Raw genomic sequence first — 26,508 nt, forward strand, 5'->3', positions numbered from 1 at the left:
ACACACACACTGTGCATACTCGTGCAGTGGGTCACTAGCACAAGGGTTTTAGGATTGTGGATTATGTGAATGTCCCTGAGCTCTTTAATTTGCTTAGCTGCCATTCTTAGATAATCCAGGAAAGATGCAGAGGATAAAAGTCACAGGTTTTTACACCCTGAAGTCTCATGCCTGTGTTATTCACAAGAATTGTTTTGTTTGCTTATTTTTCCATGATACAGATCTTTTGATTTATGTTCTTCAGAGAAGCTCTCTGAAGAACATTGACACAGACACATACAGCCCCCAGTGAAAGAAAAGCCTAAAAATTTTCTTTTAGAGTGTCTCGCAAAAGTATTCATACAACAAGACAATAATATATAATTTTCAAGATGTTTTTTAAAAAAAATGACACAGCTTTTCTGTGAAGGCTTCAGAGGATAAACGGCGTGATGATCAAGCAACAAGGCGGGCAGGTCTGGGGCAAAGTTGTGGAGAAGCTAACACCTTGAGCAGACCATTGATCAAGGTGGTGACAGCCTCATGCTGCAGGGATGGTTTTCTTCAGCAAGAAAAGGAAACGGTTAAGAGTTAACAGGAGGACTGATAGCTAAAAACAGAGCAATCTGGAAAGAAAAACTGAAAAAAGGCTGGAAAACATGAGACTGGAGAGGAGTTTCACTCCAAGGCAACATACAATGACGTGCTTTCAGATCAGAATCTGTCCCAGATTCATATAATTTCACAATTATGCACTACTATGTGTTGGTGGATAAAAAAAAAAAAACTAACTAACTAAAATACATTTAATTTGGTGGCCAATATGAGATAAAATTAGAAAAAAAGTATTCACACCTCTAACAAAAATGTAGGTTTTGTTCTCAGGGTTTTCTCCTGTTACTTTGAGGTTTTACAACACTTAATGTAATCTACAGGCAAAAATGGAGTTCAACATTATGAATTTCACCTATTGAAGAAATATCTAGACTATATATGGTGATACATATGATATGTTCATTTCAATAGCTAGTTCAACAAAAGCCCATATGACACTTAGCAAATTTAATGCCTTCAGGCAGGACTTGTTTAGTGCTGAGTGCGCTCTTACCCCACACACACTTTTAATCCATTTCCTCTCAGAGTTCTGTGACTCTGCTGATTTGGCTGGAGTTGGCAGGACAAGGAGCGTGACATCCTCGCGCCGGCATTATTCTTACAACTTCCTGCTATTAGGAGCTCTCCTGCCTTTCCAGCCTCCCAGCCCTTCATGGTGGATGAGAACTGCAGTGCTGCTATGCTCCACTTCAGAGGACTTTGGCATTTCCTCTGCTGGGGTGCGGTGGCAGCTGTTGTTGAGGATGGGGTATAAATGTGGGAGTTTTGTAAGTCCGGTGGGGATTTGTGTGCGTACGTGCGTCTGTGTGTGTGTCTGTGTCTGTGTCTGTCTGTACATATGTGTTAATGTGAGCTAATGGGGGATTTCTTTCCCCAACCCCCCCATTTAGTGAGTTTTCTTTTCCAGTGGTGGGAGTCTGATTGTTCAGTTTCCTGTCTTCCTGGCACAGTCTAAACCAGTGGTCTGAGTGTGGGTGACAGGGTGCTGAGTGGTCCAGTCAGACACGTCCTCCAAGGGTCCCTTTTGTTCCCACTAAGCTCTTTACCTCACACAGACGTCTTGGAAAACAACTGTAGTTCATATGAGTGACCTATGAGCTTAAGGTGTTACATGAAACATCTTCGTCTTCAACTAAGCTCCTTCTTTGGAGGTTTGTCAAATTGCAGATCTTTATTGGGGTATAACAAGGTTTTCATGAATTCAGGACTAGAGCGTGGTGAAAGGTCAGACAACACCTTTGGAGTATCTGAGTCACACCTTGAGCTCTGCACTGCTGATTTGTTGCGCCGCACCGGCAATATGTTTGCCAAAATGCCTGTGTGAGATCCTTCAATTGGCAAGAAAAACTGTTGACCCTTCATGAGTATTTGTGTTCAAGTTGTCCTTAGGACCACACTTCACTGCAAGATATTCAAACATGTTGACTTTTGCGCCAATGAATTTCACACCGTCTGACCTCGACATGCATGATTTTATCCACTTGTCTAGATTCGATCCCGTTTATTTATTGTGCAATGACAAGAGAGGTAATTAGCGGGGAAACTATGCAGTTCAACTGAAATAAATCTTTGTGCCAGATCACGCTGGAGAACATTCTTCCGCTTATCAAAACTGGTAACTGCAACACATTCCTCGGATTCTAGCATGACGGGGTTTGACTATAGCTCATGTTTTAACATCGATATTGGGTATTGTTCCAAGTGGCTGCTTTTCAAACAACAACACCTAACTGAATAAATGTTTCTGCACAGGTCATTGACGGGTGAGCAGAAGCAGAAGCAGAAGCAGAAGCAGAAGCAGAAGAAGGAAACTGTGTAGTTGTTTGGCACATCGACCTCAAACTAGGCATTTATCAAAAGTAAGGCAGCTCAGTGTCCAAATTATCTCGTGAACTCACTTGTTTTCCAGGAGACACTTTAGCAGAGCTGACGTTTGAACTAACTTTAAACTACACAATGATTTTATCCCCCCCCACCCCCACCCTGACTTAAGGCCACCTCAAACTTTGTACTATCTCATTACATATCCCAGTATTTTCCAGGTGTTTTAATTTATTTTACCAGACAGTGTCAGTGCCTTGCAAAGGCTTTCATACACGAGTGAAATCTTGTTAAAATCACTTACTTTGGTGTATTTTACTGAAAGAACATATGATTAACCAACACAAAGTACAATATAATCTTCAAGGGGAACAAAAAATTAGACATGGTTTGAAAAAAACTTTTTTTATTTTTTTTTTAGTCTGCTCCTCTGAGTCACAAGTCAACCAGGTTTCCACATCTGTAGGCTTTTTTGCTGAATAGCAAAAAACAAATCAGATTGAATCCGGATTATTAATATACATTTGGTTTTTTTTACAAGTTGCTTTAGGTCTGTGACTGGGTCACTGTAAATCATGTAGACAAATTACATTTAGATCTGTGGTCACAATTTGTCATTGCATCATTTAATTTTAGGCATACATATAGAAGAGGAGTATGTGGGAAAGACTTAAAAAGAAGTGAGTTGAATTACCTATAACACATATTAATCTGTTACACAGGAAATCACAAAGCTGTCAGAAAGAGGCAAATACCACAAGGATGTCACCTTGAAAGACAATTAGGGTCAAGTCAGAGACAGACAGACAGAGCTGATAACAGGAAGGGAACATGGCGAACGCACAGCCAGGCCAGAAACAAAAACGTAAAGCGACGTCACGCTTATCTTTTGGCTCTGATCTGCACACATTCTGTGAATCTGGAAGTCTTCTCATCAGTCTTCCAGGTGAGGTCAGTGCTCAGCTATGCAGCTTCACAGCAACTTTGAGATATCTCTCGGCATGTGCACTATAGTCAGCCACACGAGTGTTAGTGTAAATGTGCTATGTTACATTTAAAAATTACATTCAGCAAAATAGGATTTTCTAAATTGGATCCCCCCCGCCCCCATTTTTAACTTTCTTTTGGGAATCAATGAAGCTTTTGTGAACAAAGCCATTTGGCTTCCACAAAGTTTCTTTTACATGAAATATGACAGGCCTAAACAACTAAAAGCCTATGCAACTTTCAGACTATTAAAACAAAACAGTTCTTTACTTACAATTTCTTTATACTGCGGTGTCACAGCTACAAATATTTAGATTTGAAAGGCTCAGATTTGAAGACGTGTGTCCAGGGTTTGTTTATGGAAAACAAAGGGAGGTCTGGATCAACATCAAGCAAATTAATTATAAGGAGACCTGACAACATGGAGGAATGTGCTGTTACTGCATCTGTTGCCCTCCCTCGGGTAGCGTCTTTCGCATGTAATTCTTGATCTTTTTCACGTTTAGTTACACACTTTATTGTCTTTTACAGGACTTTTAGGTGAAAGTGGAAAGAAAATTGTGTGTGTGTGTGTGTGTGTTTTTTTTTTTTTAATCAAATAAAAATCTGAACCTTGCCACTCAGGTCAGCTGGAGGTTGACAAATTTAACGACTGTTTTTCAGAAAAAAACCCAGTGAAGATGAACATCATCTAGCTGTAAACCACTGACCTTTCGGAACCCCCCACCCCCTCCCAACTGTTAAGGTCTGTGTGTTTTTCTTCCAGGATTGTCCCATATTTAGCTTCATCCATCTTCCCAACGCCTTCAACTACCTTCACCGTCCAGACTGAAGAAAAGAATCCTCACAGCATGGTGCTGCCACCACCGTGTTTCACAAAGTGTTTCACCGTGTTTCTACTGCTTTTTGCCATGCATAACATTTTGGAAGGTGACTTCTGAAGGAAGATGGTTTCACTATTTTTTATTTAGGTGTGACTTAGGAAATTGGGCTGGATATAAAGGAATAAATTTCTAGTTTGTTATTTGTAAAAAATCTTTAAAAGCACGTATCAATTTCTTCCCACTGCACGAAATGTGCCAGATTGTGTTGGTATATAATGTAAAATCTTAATAAAAGACATTATGTATGGTTAGAGGAGTGATGTTTGCTTCAACATGCTGCACATTATGCAGTGTGGCTCTTTCATTTAGTAGCCTGCTGCCATATTGGTGTGTTTGACCATTTTAGACTGTAAACCTCCAAAGACATGAACATTTTTAGCTTCTTAATGTGGACAAAAATTTAAAAAATGTAACGGTGATGGATTCATGTAGATCCTCGCTCTAAGATGTCAAGATTGCGACGAATCCTCCGTCAGCTCCTTCAGAGCCAAATTTTTCCGCTGATCGACAAATCCCGACAGTGAACGAGCGCTCGTACATTTACGTCGACTCTACTTTATCTGCTTCTAAGGAGAAGCAAAGGAAATGACATCCAGATGTGGTGATGTCAGCTCTTCTCGGTGACTCCCAAAGCTGCGCGCTGCGAGCAGGGGCAAGGTTTTGTGGGAATTTTGAACACAGTCCGCGACTCGGACTTGCTCTGCCGAGAGGTCTGTAATCAGCGCTGAACTGATGGCGGCGACCACGGCGCTGGCTACAACGGGGATATTTGATTGCCTATTTAACAGGGGAATCAAAGGGAAACTGATGCACGTCACCGTCTAGTAAAAGTCAGCTTGTTAACTTCGGACCAGTGCATTTTCCTAGGAAAACTGGCGTGGCTGTAACGGACACATGTAAAAATAGCACCTACACTCAAATATTCTTCTGCTCTGTGGCGCTACCTTCCCCAATGACCCTTTGAAAGTATCAATTATCAGCCACATCACTAAATGTCGTCATTGCAACTTCATCCCCCATGTTGCTGTGGGTGTGTGTGTGTGTGTGTGTGTGTGTGTGATCCTTTTATCTGCGTAATTAAAACCTACAGCTCCCAGTGTGTTGATCTTTTGGATACACGCGTCTGTCTCTCTCTCTCTCTCTCTCTCACTCTCTCTCTCTTTTCCTTTGATAATATGTAACAGGACAAGATGTCGTTTTAAATTAGTAGTTCGAGTTCTGTTATTTTTCTTTCGACGTTGCACACGGCGGCTGCATGGCTCCTTTTTCGCCACAAGGTGGCAAAGCTGCATCAACCTTAGTGTTCCTGAGTGTGAAGCTTAATGCTTTAGGGTAGTGATAAACTGGAGGGGAAAAAAAAACAAAAAACAGAATAATTGTGGTTTTAAAAAAAAGTATTTCGTTTGCCTTTTATTTTGACTTTTTATTAACACTAGTTTATGCCATGTGCTTTAGTGGAACCGCACACATTTATACCTCAGCAGAGAAACCACCACAATTATAGCTAAACCTTTCTAGTTCCCTCGTACCAACACACAGACCTTAACTAGATTTAAAGAAAGTCAGCTGAAAATTTGGTTCACACTTCTTCAGCTCTTTCTCTTCCCACGTGCTCTTCACAGCAGGAGGTACTTTGCTGGAGATAGAAGCAGTTACTCCAACGAGTGTTGGATACTGCCACAGGTTCTTAGTTAAATTTGGACTGAGACCATTCCAACATTTGATCCAAACCATTTTATTCTAGTTCTTGCTGTATGTTTTGTGTGGTCGTCCTGCTAAAATGGTGGCAATTTGCATCTCGTGGTTAAAACCAGTACAAATTTGATGTTTCCAATAGCCTAAGAACCTCAAATACACATTTAGACAGGTTTATGAATGGCTAAAACAGCCCATTGTTAAGCTTCTGAGAGTTTACTGCAAATGAAAGTTTGCGGTAAACCAACAAGTTTAAATTAATTCAACTCATTCTGTCAGAAGATTGTGAACCATTTCAAAACTGGTTCAAGTATAACTTGTTATACATATTATATATATATATATATTTCCATTTTTAAAACTAAAATGGACGCTGATAAAAAATTAAAAGAAAATCACACAATTACGACACTCAAGACATTTTTTAAAAGATTAACAGATTTAATAAAATTCAAGTCAAACATCAAAATACTGAAATGGCAGAAAAAAAATGTTTTTCTGTATTTCTTTTTTTTTTTAAATTTTGTACAAATCACAGTGGTTTAAAAATGTTACAAAATTTTTAGTCTCAAAACTTTTTTGCAACAGCAGCAAAAAACATTCAGTTCTTTTTTTTTCTTTTTTATGTCAAAGCCCTTAATAACATGAGAGTGTGGTGTGCTCTTTTCTTTTTAACTTTTATAACATAACATAAACACTGACTGTAAATAACACCCATAAGAGTTCATGGAAACAAAAGTGCATAACAATACTATACCATAGATACAATCCACTTACAATTACAGTATCGACCAGGAGTAAATTACAGCAAGTCTGTCAATATAACTGACTGCATACATTCCTACTTACAGTCTAACTCAGTTAATACAATGTGCTGTGCACTTAAAAAGGTGAGAAGTTACTTTCAGCTGGAATTGATCAAATTTACAACGTTTTGCTGTACTTTGGATAATCCCCATCTTCATAAAAGCACACATATAGCTATCACAGCCAATAGTTTTGCTTTTAATCCAGCCTATTGTTAGGCTTCAACTGAAATGATACTATGTGTGATTGCAATATAAAATGGCAGATAAACAGTGGAAGCAATAATTGGATTTGACTTGGAGAGAGCGAAAAACAGAACACGGTATCTTAACGCTGATCGAGATGAGTATATAGAGAGAATACAAAAGTTATTGTTAGGCTACACAAGAGAAGGAGCAGGCACCTGGAAGAGTGCAGCAGAAACTGCTAGTTTCCTACTTGTTTCAGCACTCAAGTCACCTGTGGTGCAGCTTTAGCATAGATGACAATACACATTAAACATGTTAAGCTCTTCAGGTTATTGATTAAAGTTATTAAATTACTTAACATAACAGGAAGCCAACTCATTTATTATCCAAGACGCTTAATCTTAAAAAAAAGCTACTCTCTTTTACGTTAATGTGTTGTATGTTTCTTGGCTTCACAGACAAACACATGAGCTCAGATGGCCATCGGTGCATTGCTGTCATTCTGTATAGAACTGAAAGTGAGATTTCACTAAAGGCACAAGAGAGGAGACACCAAAGCAAGCAAATTATTGTGAGGTGCTCTCTCCGTCACCAGGCCTCACAATGAAGCAGGGATACCAGCCAGAAAAGTAGGAAGAAGTGCCCCAAGGATGAGACACAGAGGGAGAATAATAATAAAAAAATAAAAAAAAACAATATGAAGAAAATACATCCAATATCAAAATGTGAGAACATGTAACTTTGGCTTGTTGGCATCACGTGCTTTTTTCTTTTTTTTGTATACAATAAAAACTCCCACATCTTCATCAAGGTGTTTAGTAACTGCAATTAAAGCCCCAATAACAAAAGTTCCAGAAAATCAAACATCTACATATCTGTCACCTAGGAAGCTTTTACTTTGCACATTTCATTCACCTATACATGCAAGCTGTTTAGAAACATGAAATGCTTTGCGTATACTTATTCACTTTAATACCCAAACCATCAAAAAAAAAAATTTAAATCACAAGATTAACCTTATTTCATTATGTTAATAGTAACAGCATAACAAGGGGACGTCTGTGGCATCAAACAGATCTTCTAAATTAGATTTCAAGCTCATGTCTTTTGATCTCCTCACATTATACCCTAAAAATGCAAATGCTAAATGCTTTAATGCTACATTGAGTTGTCAAAGACATGTGAATAAAGTCACTTACAAAGACAAGAACCTTGATAGGTTCCAATGCCAAAAAAGACCTTCAAGACACTAAATGTTATTCAGCTTCTCGGAGCGCAACCTTTAAATAAAATGTTAATAACTTAAGTGGAAATTTCATGCTACAGTCAAATAAGATGGCTAAGAAACTATCTTATTTAAGAGAGAAATTCATGCCAACTACAGAAACACATAGAACACAAATTGCATTTTAAAGTCACACCAACAAAGTCTGGACGTCATGCAAGTTCATTGCACTCCACAAGATGTTGCACCCACCCAGTGCACAGGCCCGCCGGTGCATTTCACAAAGCTTTAGCTTCTCACAGTCAGTGGTTTAGAAGTTATACTGCAGGAGTTAAGCATCCATGTTAACTGGCTACCTTTTAATCACTTGGTTTATAAAGAAACATAATAACTGTAATGGAACAGCATCCTACTCAAGTTTTGGTACCTCTGCATCAAAAAGCCTTTTCATTAATTGATGTAACATAATCTCTCACTACAAAATAGTGAATATAAGTAAACTGAATTAATAAGGGCAAAAAAAAAACACAGTGTGAATAATTACATATATAAGAAATTTGAAAACAATCTTTTTTTTTTTTTTGTAAATCCTACTTTCTAAGTTTTTCTGAGGGTCTGTAAAAGGATCTTGAACAGATCTTTACCAGGGGTGCCAATAATTGTGGAGGACGCTGTATATCTAGTGTTAAGCCATTTCATTAGAACAACCTTGTCTCAAATTGCTGTTTGGAGAAATAAAAAGGATCATTTATCTGCATAAATATCATACCCACAGATTTGCAAGGCTCAGGCTGGCTTAAAATTTCTCTCCCTCAAATTTCAAAAAGACAGTGGCAGAGAGCCCATAAAAACACCAAAAAAAAAACAACAAAAAAACAACATTTTACATTTCTGACATTATCATTGAATCCTACCACTACCATGCCGGTTACTGCAGAACCAGTCTGCAGATTGAATCATAAGGCACAAGGACACAAGATCTGTTTAGCGAATCTGTGGGGAAGCCAAATTCCTTTTTTTTAAATTTCCTACAGCACTGCAGTGGTGCAACTTCAAATGTTGACGGAATCATTCCACGGCGTGTGGAAAGCGACTGACGCTGACTGAGGCTTGCTCACTTTTACTCAGTTTCCTCGTTCTCACACTAAATCAGCTCAATTCTCACTCGGGCCAAGTGAGAACCTATGCGACTTCTATTCTGGTAGTTGAAAATTGCTTTGCACACCTCCTGTGGAACAACAGCATAATGTACCACATGCCTCACACAATCTACCCATCGCAGAGAGTTTGCCTGGGTAAAGCTGTGGGGCGCAAACCCACAAATAGAAAACGTGCTAATAAAAACTCACAGCTGCAACTTTTTTTTTTTTTTTTTTGTCTTTCCACATTCAAATGAAAGCCCAAAGAATTAGCACCCTAAATGAGAAAACCCTATTTGCTCAAACTGGTGAAACAACAACAAAAATGAATCTAAAGAAATGTGTTGGCAAGAAAGAAGGAATACGTCACATTGGTTTAGAATAAAAAAGCAGCAAAAGACATCCCAGGATTTAGAGAAAACCTCAACCTCTAAAATCTTTTATCAGTTTTTTACAGACTCTGTGAATAGAAAAAACAAAATCAAGTTCATAAAATTTAAAAAATATTCTAAAGTTTCTGTAAGTTCTGCACAAATAAATAAACCATCAGACAGTCTCCTAAACTATGTGTGTCTCTGTGTTCATGTGGACACTGTTTTCAGCACCAATGTTTAATCCTAGCAGAGAACGGAAGGCAATGTTTTAAATGGACCATCATTAGTCCTTACAACCAGAGCCAGCCCATTGGGTAGGGCGGGTGTTTCTGCATAACCCTTTAAAGGTTGTTCTCACAAGTAGTCGCTGAATAATGGCAGTTAATTATCCAGATTTATCTGCAAAAATATTAAATGTAAATAAGTAGAGAATACTGAAGTTAAATTAGGATTGTTAATATAACTAGAGTTGCACATATCAAGTTTTTTTCTGGGTAATTTAAACTTTTTTTTTTTTTTTTTGAGCTCTGACCTCCCAATTTCAAAAGTCATCATAAATAAGAAGTTTTAAGCGGGTTAGTTTGCTTACCCCTTGGGCCGGCTCTACTTGTAACAAGCATCTAATACTGCCTTCTGCTTCTAAAACTTGTTCTAGTTTCTAATACAGCCCCTCCCAAGTTAGAAAATGTAAATAAACAAAAATAAAGGGAAGAACTACACCTTTGGTATTCAGAATCAGCTGAAAACCCTTTTAAGTATCCATTATTTTAAATCCACTAGCAAACTAGTGTGTGTACTTTTGTAACACTCTGCAAGGAAAAATTAATATAGTTGATAAATACAATAAAACTCCTACTACGGAAGTGATAGGACCCTGAGCAGTGCGACCCCTGGTGGTGTACGGGTGTAAAGGCTTGCTCCAATGGTTCAATGCACCTTAGTGGCCAAGGACATTTAATGCTGTATTAAATTTCCCCTTCACGACAGAGGTATTAAGTAAGGCTAGCCCTTTAAAAAAAACAAACAAAAAATATATCAGTGCTATAGAGTGGCTCCATGTCAGTCTCCATGAACATTTTGAAAATAAGTGTTGAGTGCAGAAAGATGGTGTGCAGAGTTACATGACAAAAGAGATATGAGGACTGACTGGTAGATAATTTATGTCTATTTTCTCAACTCTTTATCTAGTTGAGAATACAATAGAAGGATTGCATTTGTGGTTGCAGTGGTGATTTCTGACTTTGTCAGAGGTTTTTGCTTTTTTACCCTACTAATAATAGCCTCCCAAATTGCCCCAAAATGCACATTAAGTGATTAAAAGACAAGTAATAATGAGCTAATTGTCTGAGTTAGTTCCTGTATCTACTGCTGGTTTCACAAGGGTGAAATGTGGAGATGCATCTGCATGTGCTAGCAAACAGTCTGTATAAGAGGTGAAGGCAAACGTAGACTCCCCCACTCGCCAAAGGGAGCTGCAGTGTCAAATGTGTAAAAGTTATTAAGGTCGATGTGAAGGTTGAAGACTGAGAAAACGGAGAGAAAAGAGAGCCCTTGCTTCCAGTTCCCAACACTCCAAGGCAATCGGGTGCTGGTTGAGGGAGAAAAAGCATTTACGTACAGGAGGAAGGGTTGCTCTGCACCGCCATTGTCCTTTTAGAGACCACTGCATCTCAACGTGTAAGCATCACTATATTCCATACACTCACACATTCATGCAAATACCCCTTTCTGTTGAGTCCCGATCCGTCCCACCACCAAAACACAGTCGTGTGGCGACCCACTCCCACCAAGAGGCACATACACTCCTCCCGAGCATGCAGACATTCAGGAATATTAGCACTGAGAGTAATTTCTCCACCGATAGAGGGATCACAACCATTCTCCTCTGTCTTTGCTAATCCGCGGGTTAGCGTCCACCGAGGGGAAGATCCAAGAGCTAGACGTAGAAAACCCCTTAGGAGACGTGTGGAGAGGAAGACGGGTGTCTCCAGAAGCACCAGCCCCGTTTGGTGTGCTGCTTGCGCAGGATCTCTTCCTCGAGTTCACGCTCCTTTTGAGAACGCAGGTAGCGGTCTTCCTCCTTCAAGAACCACACCGGAGGCCAACGCTGCTTCTCAAAGTGCCTCTGGTTTTCTGCGAGACAGAATGCAAATTTGTCCTCAAAAAATGCCGTTGGTGCAAATATCATTTGTGACTGGTTTAAGGTACCAGGCTAATAAAATTCCCGAATGTAGAGAAATTGAATTCTACATTTTGGTTGAAACTAAAATTGCAGAATGACAGAAAAGTAATGAAATGGACTTTAGAGAGGAAGGCAACAAGGCACAGGAGGGCAAGTTGACTGCAGCGTACCTGGAGACATAGCCTTCATGTCTTTGGGAAACTTGCGGCAGATGCTATTATAATTGGTGCAGATGTGATGAAGACACCAAGCAGAAAGCTGTTTGGCATTGTGGAACTGTGAGAAGAAAAAAAAGAGAAAGTATTACTGTTCAAAAGAAATAAAAAACTAATGTATGTCTGTATGAAATGAATACAAACTGGTTCACCATACAGGACCGCGAACTATTGTCTACGTAAATGCAATTTTATGTCAAAACTCACCTGTGAAACTTCAAGGTAAGCTAGCACCTGTCCATCAATGTCCACTCCTTTCACTGCCAGTTGCAGTAGCTCATCCACAGCATGCTGCTCTGAATAGGCAAAAAATTAAAGAGAATAAAGTATTTTCTAGTTGCATTCACCACTGACACGTAATTCTGTAATCCTCCGTTTTAAACTACATAGAGGTAAAGGTTTTCATTATTCTTAAAAGTTAGAAAATTAAGGTCTACAAATGTGAATCTTAACAATAAAACAATGCTCAGTTGCATGCAGTTGGTAGGGAACAAAGAAGAGAGTGAAGTTTAGACCCTGCTGTGTTTACAGCACCCCACACAGTAATACTTACCAGTGAGGGCAACGAGTCGTGGCAAACACAGACGGTTGGCCAGAACTATTAGTTCCATGGGCTCCAATCCAGGACACGGTGTCAGGAGACCACAGTACAGGAACTCAAGCACTCCATGCATACATGCTGTACTGGTGTTAGGAATCGATACCTATAATGCAATAGCAGCAAGAGAAGATGGGGGTCAGCTGTAAAATTTTGTACATTAATGCAATTCCATGCAATGCAAATGCAACGCAATGAAGTGCTGCAAAAAGAAGGTCACAATGGTTCTCAGTCCTTGTGGTGCATGTTTGTTCATTATATACTATACGCTCCTCTGAAAAGGATCTATTGTCACAGTTTCATTACATTACATGTAACCAATTCATCAGCAGCTAATGAAGCAATAGCCCCAGAAAACAGAAGGAAAGTGAACCATTATGATAGAATGACCTCCCCAAGAGGTCTTTGAGTCTACCACTCTGTCACTTTACAGACTCCACTCTCATAAACAATTAAGAAAATGCCAGCATGGTGCGGTCTCTCGTCCCAGAGAAAGGTAGTGTCTATAGTTTAAAGCTCTAGCTAAGCAATCGGAGGCATTAATGAATGGACTCAGACGTAGTGACATATACGAATACGAGCTGTAATCTATACAAACGGTGTTTTGTTCTCAGAATTCCACCATTATTAGTTTACTGCATGCTAAATTTAAAACTATTCATGGCAAGACTAACGCGCAGATGTATTACATGTTAATACGCAGAGACCTAGAGATGCAAAGTAACAAAGCAACAACTAAAAAATTCAGGTCAAATGATGCGAACGAACAAAGAAATAAATGTGATAATAACCGACACGATGACTCTACAGATGGCTGCCTTGGTACTTGGCTGACTCTCATTATTGTTCTTGGGGATTTTTTAATAGCACAAACCTCTCAAATGAACTACCCAAGAGAGACAAACACACTGAACCACTGCTACAAAGTCTTCAAAGCTGCAAACTGTGCAGTTCCTCACACAGCTTTAGGATTCTCCGATCACTATCTACTTCATCTCATTGTAATCTACAGGCAAAAACTGAAAAACCTCAGTATGTTGTTAAGACTATAAGGAAGTGGACTGATGAGTCAAAGTAGATGTTACAGGCTTGTTTTGACTGTAAAGACTTCAGTGTTTTTACAGCTTCAGCTACTGACCTAAATGAACTTGCTAAAACTGTGACATACATCCGTATTTGTAAGTTTAAATGTGTCGACCAAATAATATGAACGGCACGCACTTTCCAATGAAAAGCACATTTATTAGTTCGTAGTTTAAGCAAAGAGACGAACAGCTGATTTGTCATTTAAAAGAAGATTGTTTTAATTTGGAGTTTTGAGGATGACTATGAAGGGTTCAGTTCATGAAGCTTTCACCATTTCTAGTTACTCATATGACATAACATATTCGCAACACATTGACCCCCTTTCAGTTCAGCACTGAAAACAGAGTTATTTTGAGTGTCTGGGTTGAGAAACTGCACTGTGTAACCATGTCTTAAACTTCTGCTTCTATTTATTTTATTTATTTTTGTGTGTGGTTTAAAGCTTCAACAAAGCAGACTCAAACAGGATGCATTCTAATTGCTAACTTTTGCCTGATACTGATGTATAAAGTTTTGTGGGCAGCCTCGTTCTGATTTCAAACATTATGTTTTCAGCGTCACAACATACATTACGGCAAATAGACTATAATATTAAGCTCTGAAGTAATTATTTATGCTCCTGATAAGTTTACATTTAAAAGGAATTTAATTTTACTAAGAAGGTCCACTAAAAAAATTGTCTGTTTTTGTCTTCATACTTGTTTACATGCTTGCATGTCAACAAATATTCTACAAATGGAAAATGATTTATGGCATTCTGGCATTTGTTTTAATTCCTGACCAGCTGTTTGCATGTTTCCATTGATATTTTGCATATTTATCTTTGGTCTGCAAGTCTGTGATGTTTCAAGGCTTCCTTCCGATCACAATAAGCTTAACTTCCTCTGCAGATTCTCTATCAGACTCAAGACAAGACTCTGACAGGGCCCCTCTAAAACATTAGTATTACTAATATTATTATTAACAATCATTTTAACATTAAATCATAATTTGCTTAACAGTAAAGTCCATGACTCCAGAAAGTAAAACACATAACTAAAAATATACAATTTACTTATTATTAAGCAGATTTTTTTTTGTATATATAGTTTCCATTATCATTTTAAACTTTAACAAAATTATTCAAAAGTGTTTGACATTTATTTGCAGTTATTCTGAACATGAGTCCTTGTAACCTGAACTGGCAGTCTTTGAAAAGAGACTGTGAGATCTTGTTGCATAACACAGTTGAAAGTTCAACTTAAAGACAGACCTCAACTTCCTTTGAGGTCAGGTGAGGCACACATGCCTTACCAGAAAAGCTGCATCTTATGTTACACATAAGGTAACAAATCCTGAGAAATATTGGTGTCAGTGAAGGTACTCTTCTTCAATGAAGACGTATTAAGAGAAACAGCCTATTTAAGCTATCATTGTTCTGTAGCCTTTGTGTAATTTTCTCAATGTTTCTAAATACAGCTAACCTATGACAACTCGACAATATGGACACTTCACACAGAAAACAGCAAACATAAACAACATTAAGCTCTCAGACCATTACATAAAAACAAAGCCCATGATCTCAATTTGTCTGTGGTTTTTATTGAGTTAAGATATCTTCTGAGAATAGAAACAGGAAGTCGGAAATACTGCTATGCATGTTTTCTCACCCTGGTGAAACAGATTTTCACAGAGGCATGCGCCTCAGTTTAATTTAAGGTAGAAAAAAAAACAGCATCTGAAGTCTTTTGTCAAATAAAGACTAACCAAAGCAGTCAATTGTGTGTAAATGCATTTACTCATAAGTTCTTATCTCTGGACATTACTTGTCTAAGTCATCGAGAGATATGGTTATTTGCAGACCTTTAACACCACCCAGGAGTGAAACAAAGATTAGTAGGTCAATCTGATAGAGAACCATCTGTGTGGTTTAGGTGATCAAAAATATTAACCTAACCCCAATAACTCCTTAACCTTTACCACATGTTATCAGATGTAACAAGCTGTGTACTATACCTCTGTGTGAGCTAAGGCATGTTTCAACTGCAGCAACCTTTTCCATGAGTGAAAGAGGTTTTCTGAGGCTCTTCTTTATCAATCTGTAACAATAACCTGGTAATAAAAAAATTACCAGAATAGGTTTTAAAAGGCCCTCACAGGGAGTTATATTTTGATTTACCTTGTTATTGACTGAAGCTACATAGAGGGTGCTAATTATTCCCTATTGGCTGAATAGGTCTAAGGTTTATGTTTTAGATAAGTTTAATTGATTTCAATTTTTTATTGGTTCTTCAGGGTAACATAATGTCAATAGGACCTTTTCTTTATAAAGGCCATTCTTCCATTCCTGTTTTGTCAATTTTTCAGGATTTAGGATTGGAGACATATAGTCACATTCCATTCCAAAACTGAAAGTACCCATATCTCCAAGGTCTGTATTGGCTGGGCAATCTCACCTCCTCGATGTAGCTTTCCATGAAGGAGCCACGGAACATGGCGGCCATCCAGTCACAGCTGGATATGAGCAGGGGCTTGTGAGCCGGGAGGCAGCCATCATCCAGCCGGAACACAACATCTGAAACCGGGGTGGGAAAAGAGCGTTCATCTCGTGGAATGCCACAGAAGCCCAAACTACAGAAAGGAAAAGACAGACGAGGCGGACGTCCAGACACGCACACACAGGCAGCAAGAGGACCAGACAGACACAGAGAGAGACATGGACACAGGTAGACAGACAGAAAGATAAATTGACAGGGAGACGCAGCAGCTCTCCACTCATTGTATGGGAAGGAAAGCAAACGCAGGGTGGTGGGTTAAGCAGAACAATTAAGAAGTCTGGTAAAGAGAGGGCTGTGTTGTCCCGAAAAATCAGTTACATTCTTCTTAATTTAATCAATCAAAATTCATATGAGTTCTATGGGAACAATCATCACTATGATCAGAAACGGAACAATGACAGCACAGAGAGACGAAAGTCAAGTTTTGTTCAGAAAAGGCAAAGACGACACTAAAAGGAGACACAACGCAAAACAAATAAGACAGTGTATGGGGTAGAGCGAACACAAGAGAGGCAGACTGACACAACACTCAGTCATCAAGTCAAATGATGACTATGAAGGAATCAGTCAAAGAGACAGATGCAACATGGGGGGCATCACATTTAGAATCACAAATGCTACACAAAAAAAAATTGCAGCATTGAGTGGCTGACGTGGTTTACCAGCAAAAGTCCCTTTATTGAGGCACTCTTTGATTCGATTGGCTCTGCGGACGTGGAAGGCCTTTGTGATCTCCTGGTTCATGAAACTCTCTCTGTTCAAAACGTTGGCCACCATCATCCGAAGGTCAAACACCTCAAGCAGCTCTGCAATGGTGGCCACCTGCATCAGATCGCCTCGACTCTCGTCCAGGCTGCCTGTGTAGAGGTACTGAAGAACTGCCTGGAAATGCAGCAAACCCAGAGGTCAAACACACCGAAAACTTAAAGAGCATTTAATGCACAGTGCAGAGCATTCAGAGAAAGTCTTGTTTTAAAATAAACAAACATACATTTCTTCTGTTTTTGCTAGTTTTGTGCTCGCTAGGTGTTCCCAGTAAAAAAAAAAAAAATTGTGATGAAATTAAATCAAATAATGATTTCATTTCATTTCATTTCATGACAAAGGGAGGGGAAAGCTATCAAACTAACCCTATGTGAAAATGTACTTCTTTTAGCTAAAACATGCATTAACCTTTATTAACCACTAGTAATGTAAACAATTTAGAATAACCTTAAATGGTTCCTCCTGAATAAGTGCATCCATGGCAACCACAGTCATCAGACGAGGTCGTCCAGTCATGGGATCATCAACATGCTCCAGGCACACACTGAGAAACCCCCTTCCCCATCCAGAGAGGGCTCGACCTGTCCCCATTGCTCCCATTGAGTACTGGGCTCGAGAGGGGAGTGCATTATCACTCTGGGAAGTCCTCAAAGACCCCTGCTGGAGCAGCTGAGGTCGGTTCAGGCCCCGCACTCCTCCATCTATTCCATCTTTATCAATGTCCAGGCTCTTAGTGCGCCCAGCTTGCTCTTTGGCTCCTCTCCTGCTCTGCTCATCTTCCTCCCCACTCTCTGTGTTTTCCTTGCCCTCCTGTTCCTCTCCCATTGCCCCAAAACTCGACCCACCAAGATCAAGCGTGAAAAGGTCGTAGAACTTGGAGCAGGACGTAGCCAGGTAAACTTTGTGCGCAAAGACATGAGTGGAGCCCCCTTGCAAAAGGAAAAGAACATCTGCGCAAAGAGGATGACAGAAAAGGGAGTCAGGGCCTTCGCCGTCTGTGGCCGGTGGGTCGGGGATGCCCACTATAGGGCGTGGTGGTCGAGGAGGTAGGAAGGGTGCTTGGAGAAGCGGTCTCTGGACCTTTTTCAGGTGGGACTTCCAGAACTGCAGGTGCCGACGGGAAATGAGGGCTGCACGGATGGCGTTGTCAAACACATCTTTGACTCCAAACTGGGCAACAATGCTCGTCTCATAGTAAGGAACCCCAAGTTCTTTTGCCACCTCGTGGCCTCTCTCTGGAGGGAGGATGTCTGTTGGTTTGATGGGTCTGTGAGTGAAACAGGAAAACGTTCAATCAACAGGTAGGGCAAGATTATATATTAACAACAACAACCATTCATGCAAAGATAAGCAAGCTTATGTACCTACATGGAGCGTACGCCTCACTTCTGAAACAAAACCACTGAGTGACGTCAATACAGTGATGTAACAGCAGTTTTTATGGGTGGCTGTATTCCAACAACTTTTGGACTGTTGATATTCTTCTCTTATCATGTCAACTAAGCTCTATTGGTCCTAAACTGGCAATTCTTTGCATATGATTTGGCTTCTTGCCTGTTGTGTTTGTGTTACACTGGGTCTCAAAAGTGTTCACATTCTGATTTAAATGTTTTTGTGATACAATTGATGAATTAATATAATTTATCAATTGCATTCATCGATAAATGAATTTTAACGTACAATGTGACATTTATCCTGTAAAATATACATCATCAAAGGTACATCAAATGTATATTATCTCAAACTTAAGGAGAAGTATCATTTTCAACAGGTTTGTTACTTGAAAAAGGCCCCACTTAAATCCCTCAAGCCAGTTTTTTGCACCATAAGACATACCTTGCAATTTGCGAGCAAGGTAGTAAAGCAACATTCTTGCAGGTTGTGTCTCAGAAAGAATGTTAATGCTTAATGAGGAATGAATCTCACTTTGCTAACGGCCGTCTCGCACGGTTAACTGCATCCAGGTCAGCGTAGCGCAGATCCAGCTGGCAGCCGACCAGGATGATGGGTGTTCGGGGACAAAAGTGCTTGATCTCCGGAAACCACATGGTGCGAACATGGCGCAGGGAGTTGGGATTAGCCAGAGAGAAGCAGAGTACCACTACATCCGACCTACAGGAAAGGATGAGAGAGAAAACACTTCATTTTATGTACGAACAAAATAACAGACGTCGGAGGCAAAGGTGGGCTGAGGTGCTCTGTCAGGGAATGTCAGTCAAGACAGGGCATTTGGGCCCTGTCTTGGATATATGGGAACAGAAAAGGAAGAAATAAAAAAAAGAGCTACTGCTGACTCATGCAACATGATGTCAGCTTGCATTAAAACTTATGCAAAGTGCATAAGGAGGAAGCTTGTTCAGCTTCCTTCTGCAAGGCATCAAGGGAGCAGGAAGCATATGCGAGAGCTAGGTGGTGTGTGGCAGATGGTGGAGAGGTTCACAAGAGGAGTGTAGACCTCGCAACTATTTGTGTGGCTTGAGCCTCTTTCTTTCTTTCTGTTGTGTAAATCTCCAAAAGAGCTTGAAAGCAACAAGAAAAAGGAGTATAAAATTAGTTCTGGATTTAAACTCTCACAGATCCACCAGATTTGTCTGAGCAAGCAGATCACCGCATTTAGCAGATCGCTAATCCTCACAAGATGGTGCATGTCTGCCTACTTCCAGGTAATGTCAAGGGTGGATCATTAACTCTTGGTGAAAAGGCAAAAAAAAACAAAAAAAAAAAACTATTTGTAACTCCTCACCCTCTGCAACAATGCATAGGACAAGACTTAGCCTCAGCAGCAAAAGAATACTCAGACTTATGTAACTTGTGCTACATTCATCATCATTTGTGGCTCGGGGACAATTAAATTATATGACTATATTGCAGTTTTTGACATTTGCCAGGAATCCAGTACTTATCAGAGGAAGTGAGGTAAATCATCAACTGAACTTGAGAGCAACATTATAAAACAGTAAAATATGCCTCATTTCCTTGGGCAAAATACCTACATGCCAGGAGTTATGGAGTGTTTAATGAGACAACAAAGGATGTGCTGTTGAAGAAATGTGGTTTTACTGTTGTTTAACTATTTTGGAAAATTCTTGAAGAGCGTTTACAGATTAATCTGATTGACCACATAGATGAAAGGAACCTGATGTCCCACTGCTAAGCTCACATGGCCCCTGTAGACTTAGGAAGTAATCAGCTGGGATATTTTTTGCTGTTCTGATTCCACAGTCCTCTTTATTTGTCAGATAATCTCGGAAAAGCTCCCAAGGACATAATATAACACAGCAGGCAATTAAATCACAATGCGCGCACACACAGTCAAGCAAGCTCCCATTAGCACTTTTTCAAAGGATTATTACTACATCTTAGCCAGGTGCACACGATGCAGCTCACACAATTGTACATGTATAGATTTATGTCTCAGAATACAGTCTACTTTGTCTGGCTTAATAATATTTGCCTGCTCCATCTTCAAGACTTGAAGGAATTCCCTCATCCGCAGCCCCTTGAACTCTGGTGAAACAATGCTCAAGTTATTCTTGTCTTAAGACATATTCTTAGACTGAAAATTATGCTGAAAACTAAAATTTGTCATTTTGTAGAGACCTGGGGGTTTTCAGCCTAAACAGACTTGTAACTATTCATGATTTGATGCAGCTTCATGTAAACTCAGTGGGATGAAAACTAAGCCTAGGACATGATCCTGCCACCACCACATTTAAGTGTGGCTCCATCAGACCATAAAACATTCTTCCACAAGGTCTTAGCTTATAAAATGTAGATTTCAGATTGTATTGTTGCAACAAGGCTCTTTGTTGTCTCTCTGACCAGTTTAGGTCTTATTTTTCTATCAATTATGGAGAAATATCCAGTTTTAGTAATGCTTCACATGTTTCATATTTTTTTTATCATGATATATTTCCAATTCTATTATGTTCTTTTGTTTGTTTTTGCATCTTTTTATTGACAAATAACTTTATATGATAAGATTTCTTTGATTCTTTGTGGCCTCCCTGCCAATTGTAGCTTTAGGTGAATTGTTTAAGTCAAAAAATGCCACAAAAATAAACGAGAACAACTGAACTTTATTTATTGTTCATCACTTTCTCTGTAAGTGAAAAACCTAAATCAGGTGTGTTTTTAAGAAGATTAAATGCGGAAATTTATAACAGGTTTGCTTGAAATGATCTATATTGATCTCCTTATTGTAAGACAATTAGTTGTAATGATAAATTGCAAAAAAAAAAAAAAAAGGGGGTAGGGGGAAGGCTGACTCAAGTTACATTGGGCTTAATCTATTTTCCATTAGCTACCTGTTTTCCTGCACTCCTTGTAACAAGACATGTGACGGTGTGATGTTCTAAGTTTTCTGTCAACAAAAACCTAGCCAGGTGTGAGGAGGGTCAAAGAGCAGCTACATGCCAACCGTATGGAGAGGTTAGACTTATTAATGAAGGAGTACGGGTGGTAAGCACACAGGAAAGGGAGTTACAAGGTTGGCTCAGATAAACAGGGGGACAAACAGAGTTGGGAACAAAAAAGGACAATGGTTAAGGAAGAATGCTTGATGTTGTTTTAATGCTGGGTAAAACCAGCTGAGCTGGCACTGTGTTTCTAATCAGCTGACTCCAGACTCACAGTGTGGATAGATGTGCACACACACAAGCACGCGCAAACAAGCATACACACACAAACAGTAGCAGATCCCCAGGCGAATGTACAGACATTTAAACAGTGGGTAAACACAACAAAGGGGTAAAAATTTGAACCTTAAACTAACCTCCATGCGGCTGACAAAAGCATAAGTGAAGTGCGTCACGTACAAACCCTTTATATAAAAGGAAACAAGGTGACACCTTATGCAAGGACCCTCCAAACAACCTTGACACGTCCTACTTAAATTTATGGGAAAATTATGGGGTCTTTGTGTTGGTTGGTGAAAGAACCTATTATATGAAACTGTTTGCAAGAACAAATATCTTAAATAAAACCAAGTTGCTTTCTGGAAAAAGGTCAAATCTTTTCTCTACAGTGTACTCACTAAAAAAAGTTAATAGTTATATAATGTGTATTATCAAGTTTTTTTATGTTTGGAGGTTGTGTGGTTAAAACATGGCGACTTTGCTGTGATATGTGCCATTTCCTGATTGTATTTTAGCAATAAATCCTTCTGCATTTCATGCCAATAAAGCAGCTTTGACGAGAGAACGACTAACAAGAGGATACAGGGATCATCCGATCGTTTCCTGTGGAGGAAGGATGTAACAACTTGAAAGGGATGTCCAATGCAAAAGAGAAAAAACTGTCGGATTACACAACAAATATGTAAGCAGTTTTTTCAATAAATTTGAATATTACTGAAAATGAAGATTGATTAAATTCCCAGAACTCAAATGTAAGATTCCCACAATTGTGTTTTCCATTTAACATCCTTTTCTGACCGAACCTCTGCTATATTCTATTTTTTGTCTGCACAAATTGCATGTCATAATCACATCAATAGAAATGTGCACATTCTTGATGCATATGAGAACACAGAATGTTAATTTCTATACTAAAATAAAACAGCTATTTGGTGATGTTCTGTTTTGAGATTTACTTGCATGCTTGTATATCAATTTTTGATTATGAAAAGTCTGTTCAATTCTAATCAGAAGTTTCTAACTTCCAGATCTAGTCAAATACGTTTTATTAGATCCATCCGGCAGTGAATGTATAAATATATAAAACAATATTTTAAAAAAACAAACGAGACATTTCTATCTTATATATCTCTTGGCTACATGAAAATATTTCCAGGTAATTAACCTTGTTGTCCAGCATCAGATGTGTTATTAGGTCAGTACGTTCAGGCTGGTGGACAGCTTAAGGCTTGGCGTTCATGTGCACTCTCACCTGCCGTAGGCAAATCGCCTGTCTTTGTGATGATCCCCAAATGTGTCCCAAAGCCTCAGGGACACACTGACCTCATCCACCACGTCCCGAGATCTCTCCAGCACCTACAATGTAGACATGTCATTGTCATCAGATCAAACGTTTCACGTTTATTTGCAAAATTTGTGTTTTCGTGGGATTAAAGGAACAATTAGTTATCTGGCTTTAAAAGGAATAACCCCAGGATTAAACTACATGACGTACAGTGGCATTTAAAGTTAAATGTTTTATGTAGCAAAAAAAATATAAATAAAAAATAGAAAGAAAGAGAATTAGTTGCAGGAAAATGCTAGAAGGGTTTATCTATTTGTGGCTTCTTTTCTACAAAGTGTGTTTCTGTGTGTGTTTGTGCATGAGTGCGTGTGTGTGTATGTGTGCCTACCTCCTGGCATACTCGGTACTGGTCGATGGCCCAGACGGTTGGCACGTGGGTGGCAAGCAGCTGATACTGTGTGAGTGTGGCATTGCAGGCCCGGGCACAGATTAGCCTGGTCTTGCCTACTGCATTGTCCCCCACCACCACACATTTAATGGTTTCCACATTGGGCCGCTCATAGTCTGTGTCTATATCCATGGAGAGGGCCCTAGGGAACATGAGAACAAGACAGCAAAAAAAAAACAAAAAACGGGAAAATGGGTTAATCCAATATGCATGGAAATGAATGTCAAGTTTGAGAAAGTATCACAAATGGAGTGACGATGCATTTTTTAAGTGACGGCAAGGGGCACTGGGAGCAGTAACTCTCGCCCTAGTCCCAGCTAAGGGAATGCATAGTTGAAGCTCCCAGTGCTCCATTGTCCAGTGTAGAGAGACCTCTGCCAAACCCCACAACAGAACACATGGTTCCCTCTCACAGACTGAGTAACAGACCACAGAATGAATGCACACTGTACATCTCTGTGTTCATTAGGGTTTTAATGTAGAGTTGGGTTTCTAAATTATTTGAGATGAATTTATGAAGTATTGTACATATTTATTATGAGTTTGCCGTTTTGTAAATGATGACATTTTTCCATGGTACAGAGTACTTTGCGTGAATGTGCTTTGAGAGGAAATAAAGGAACATTTGTTTTTTTTGTTTTTTTGTTTGTTTGTTTTTTATTAATAATGAAGCTTTAGTTGCAACAGTAAAGGAATAGTGCTGGTTTTTATATTGTATGACTAATTTCATCTGAAAAGAATGTGGGACATTCTCAGAAAGTATGAGAGTGTCTATTTGTGGCTTCTTTTCTACAAAGTGTGTTTCTGTGTGTGTTTGTGCGTGAGTGCGTGTGTGTGTATGTGTGCCCACCTCCTGGCATACTCGGTACTCCAACACAAATTTCCTTTGTGTTGGAAATTTCTGTACCAACACAAAGAGAGAGAGAGAGAGATGGATGAACAGACAAAGAGAGACTTCCCTGGAGGTCACTGTCCTCAGCTTCCCTTGTGCCATCTGCACCCAGTTTGCCACCCTTTGGATATGCTAGGAGGATTTTCACTTTAATCTAAGCACAATGTTAGAATATCTAACTTTGCCTAGCAAAATACAACACTACAGATGTCCGTTTCTTATCTTAAGCGGTCAAGGTCCTTAGCAATAGAAGCATGGCAACTTTGAAAACTAATAGTTGCTCTCAAAGTTGCAAAATAAGAATTGAGAAACTCCGATCCACAGTAAGTTCTTGATGTAGGGAACCACTAGTTAAGTTTTACAAAGTTCAAAACAAAGTGCTAAGATTTCTAAAGAACCATTTTCTCTATAAATCCGTTTGCATACAACTAACTGTGACATATAATAATTAACAAGTCATATGAAAATGAGGAGGAAAAAAACCTACTACTAGGCTTTATCCTAAAGAATATAGACAAATGAAAACATGCCCATGAGAAAGATGTGAACTTACTGGACACCATATTTTTAACTACTGGGTCAGATAAATGTATAGAAATTAATGACTGAAATAAATGATAGGATTATAATGAAATCCATGATTAGTATGCATATCTAAAAAAAAAAATCAATATCATGTAAAAGTGCAATATTTCTTGCCAGTCATCTCAGAAAGTTAAACAGTCATTTTATAGAGATTAATTTCACAAAGCAAAACATTTTAAGCTTTTATTAAGCCATTTCATTTTTATTATTATTATTATTTGCCACTTTAATGATTACCACTTCCAAGTACAGAAAACCCAACATTTTGTGTCTCTGAAAATGAGACAAAAAGACAAAAAAAAAAAGCTGTCTGGACAATTATGCATCATTTCCACTATGCAGTGTGATAAACGTCGGTGTGGTTCACTTTTGTGCCCTGCGATGGACTGGCGATCTGTCCAGAGTGTACCCCGCTTCTCGCCTGTTGACAGCTGCAGATAGGCACCAGCACCCGTCCCGACCCCAATGGGATAAGGGTGTAAGAAAATGGATGGGTTCACTTTTGGAGTATCCAGGAGAACATTTCCACTGCAAGTCGGACTCTAACTGGGCAAGCAGGGTTAAAACCAAATTTTGAATGTTGTACCATTTCTGAAGTGGTTGCAAGAAACATGGAGGAACTGCACAGGATTAATGAATGGAGTCAAATCTGGCCAGGGCTGACCAGGGAAGAACTGGTTAAAGACACACCCGTGGAGAAGGGGCTAAAGATTAAGTCAAACAAAAGAAAAATAATAAATCTTTAACAAAATGGGGAAAAGGATGTTCTAACGCTTTTTTTTTTCTTTACTCAAAAAATTGGCCCAGTTTCTCACATATTGAAGGGTAAAAAGAAAAAAATAAATTGTGAATACATGAGTGTCCACCTGTCAGCTTAACTTCAGCCCAAGGAGGAAGCAGTTATGTACAGCTCGGCCGACTTCCTCTTTTAAACTGAACAAACACCGTGAAGAGCTTATCAAAATCCCCTTAACATTAAACAGCTTACGAACATTTCTAACATGTCCAAACACTCACTAATACTGCCCATTTAAAGACTTCCTGAAGGAATACACTTAATGACTGCCAAAAAAAAAAAACTGAAAAAGAAAAACGTCACCCCACAAACACTTTCAAAGTCTGCAGTCATCTAGTCAGCCCATCCGTCACTGCAAGTCGTTCCAAGAGCCACAGCGGGACCCCATAAATAGAGCAACTGAAACATTCATAAAGGCCTTNAGGCTGACTCAAGTTACATTGGGCTTAATCTATTTTCCAGTAGCTACCCGTTTTCCTGAACTCCTTGTAACAAGACATGTGACGGTGTGATGTTCTAAGTTTTCTGTCAACAAAAACCTTGCCAGGTGTGAGGAGGGTCAAAGAGCAGCTACATGCCAACCGTATGGAGAGGTTAGACTTATTAATGAAGGAGTACGGGTGGTAAGCACACAGGAAAGGGAGTTACAAGGTTGGCTCAGATAAACAGGGGGACAAACAGAGTTGGGAACAAAAAAGGACAATGGTTAAGGAAGAATGCTTGATGTTGTTTTAATGCTGGGTAAAACCAGCTGAGCTGGCACTGTGT

General features: G+C 39.3%; 1 protein-coding gene across 1 annotated transcript; it reads right to left on the bottom strand.

Annotated features, from left to right (window-relative positions):
* Positions 1–7,973: 7,973 nt before the first annotated feature.
* Positions 7,974–23,636, bottom strand: LOC103145223 (rho-related BTB domain-containing protein 2-like). Its single transcript, XM_007562582.2, has 10 exons — positions 23,408–23,636; positions 22,987–23,090; positions 19,024–19,209; positions 17,545–18,364; positions 16,995–17,214; positions 16,231–16,349; positions 12,665–12,815; positions 12,319–12,407; positions 12,067–12,172; positions 7,974–11,847 (listed from the first exon to the last, which is right to left on the bottom strand). The coding sequence occupies exons 1-10, from the start codon at positions 23,618–23,620 to the stop codon at positions 11,669–11,671; spliced, it is 2,187 nt and encodes a 728-aa protein (XP_007562644.1). The 5' UTR covers positions 23,621–23,636; the 3' UTR covers positions 7,974–11,668.
* Between the last annotated feature and the right edge of the window lie 2,872 nt (positions 23,637–26,508).

Source organism: Poecilia formosa, unplaced genomic scaffold, assembly GCF_000485575.1.
Source record: "Poecilia formosa unplaced genomic scaffold, Poecilia_formosa-5.1.2 Scaffold5, whole genome shotgun sequence".
NCBI lineage: Eukaryota > Metazoa > Chordata > Actinopteri > Cyprinodontiformes > Poeciliidae > Poecilia > Poecilia formosa.

What these genes read in the sequence shown, in the direction of transcription:
- LOC103145223 (XM_007562582.2), bottom strand. Translation starts at nt 23,620, where the DNA reads ATGTTCCCTAGGGCCCTCTCCATGGATATAGACACAGACTATGAGCGG. An exon ending in CTTACCTTGAAGTTTCACAG is followed by an intron (nt 12,173 to 12,318) that starts GTGAGTTTTGAC and finishes TTCTTCTCACAG; the next exon opens with TTCCACAATGCCAAACAGCT. An exon ending in CATGAAGGCTATGTCTCCAG is followed by an intron (nt 11,848 to 12,066) that starts GTACGCTGCAGT and finishes TCTGTCTCGCAG; the next exon opens with AAAACCAGAGGCACTTTGAG.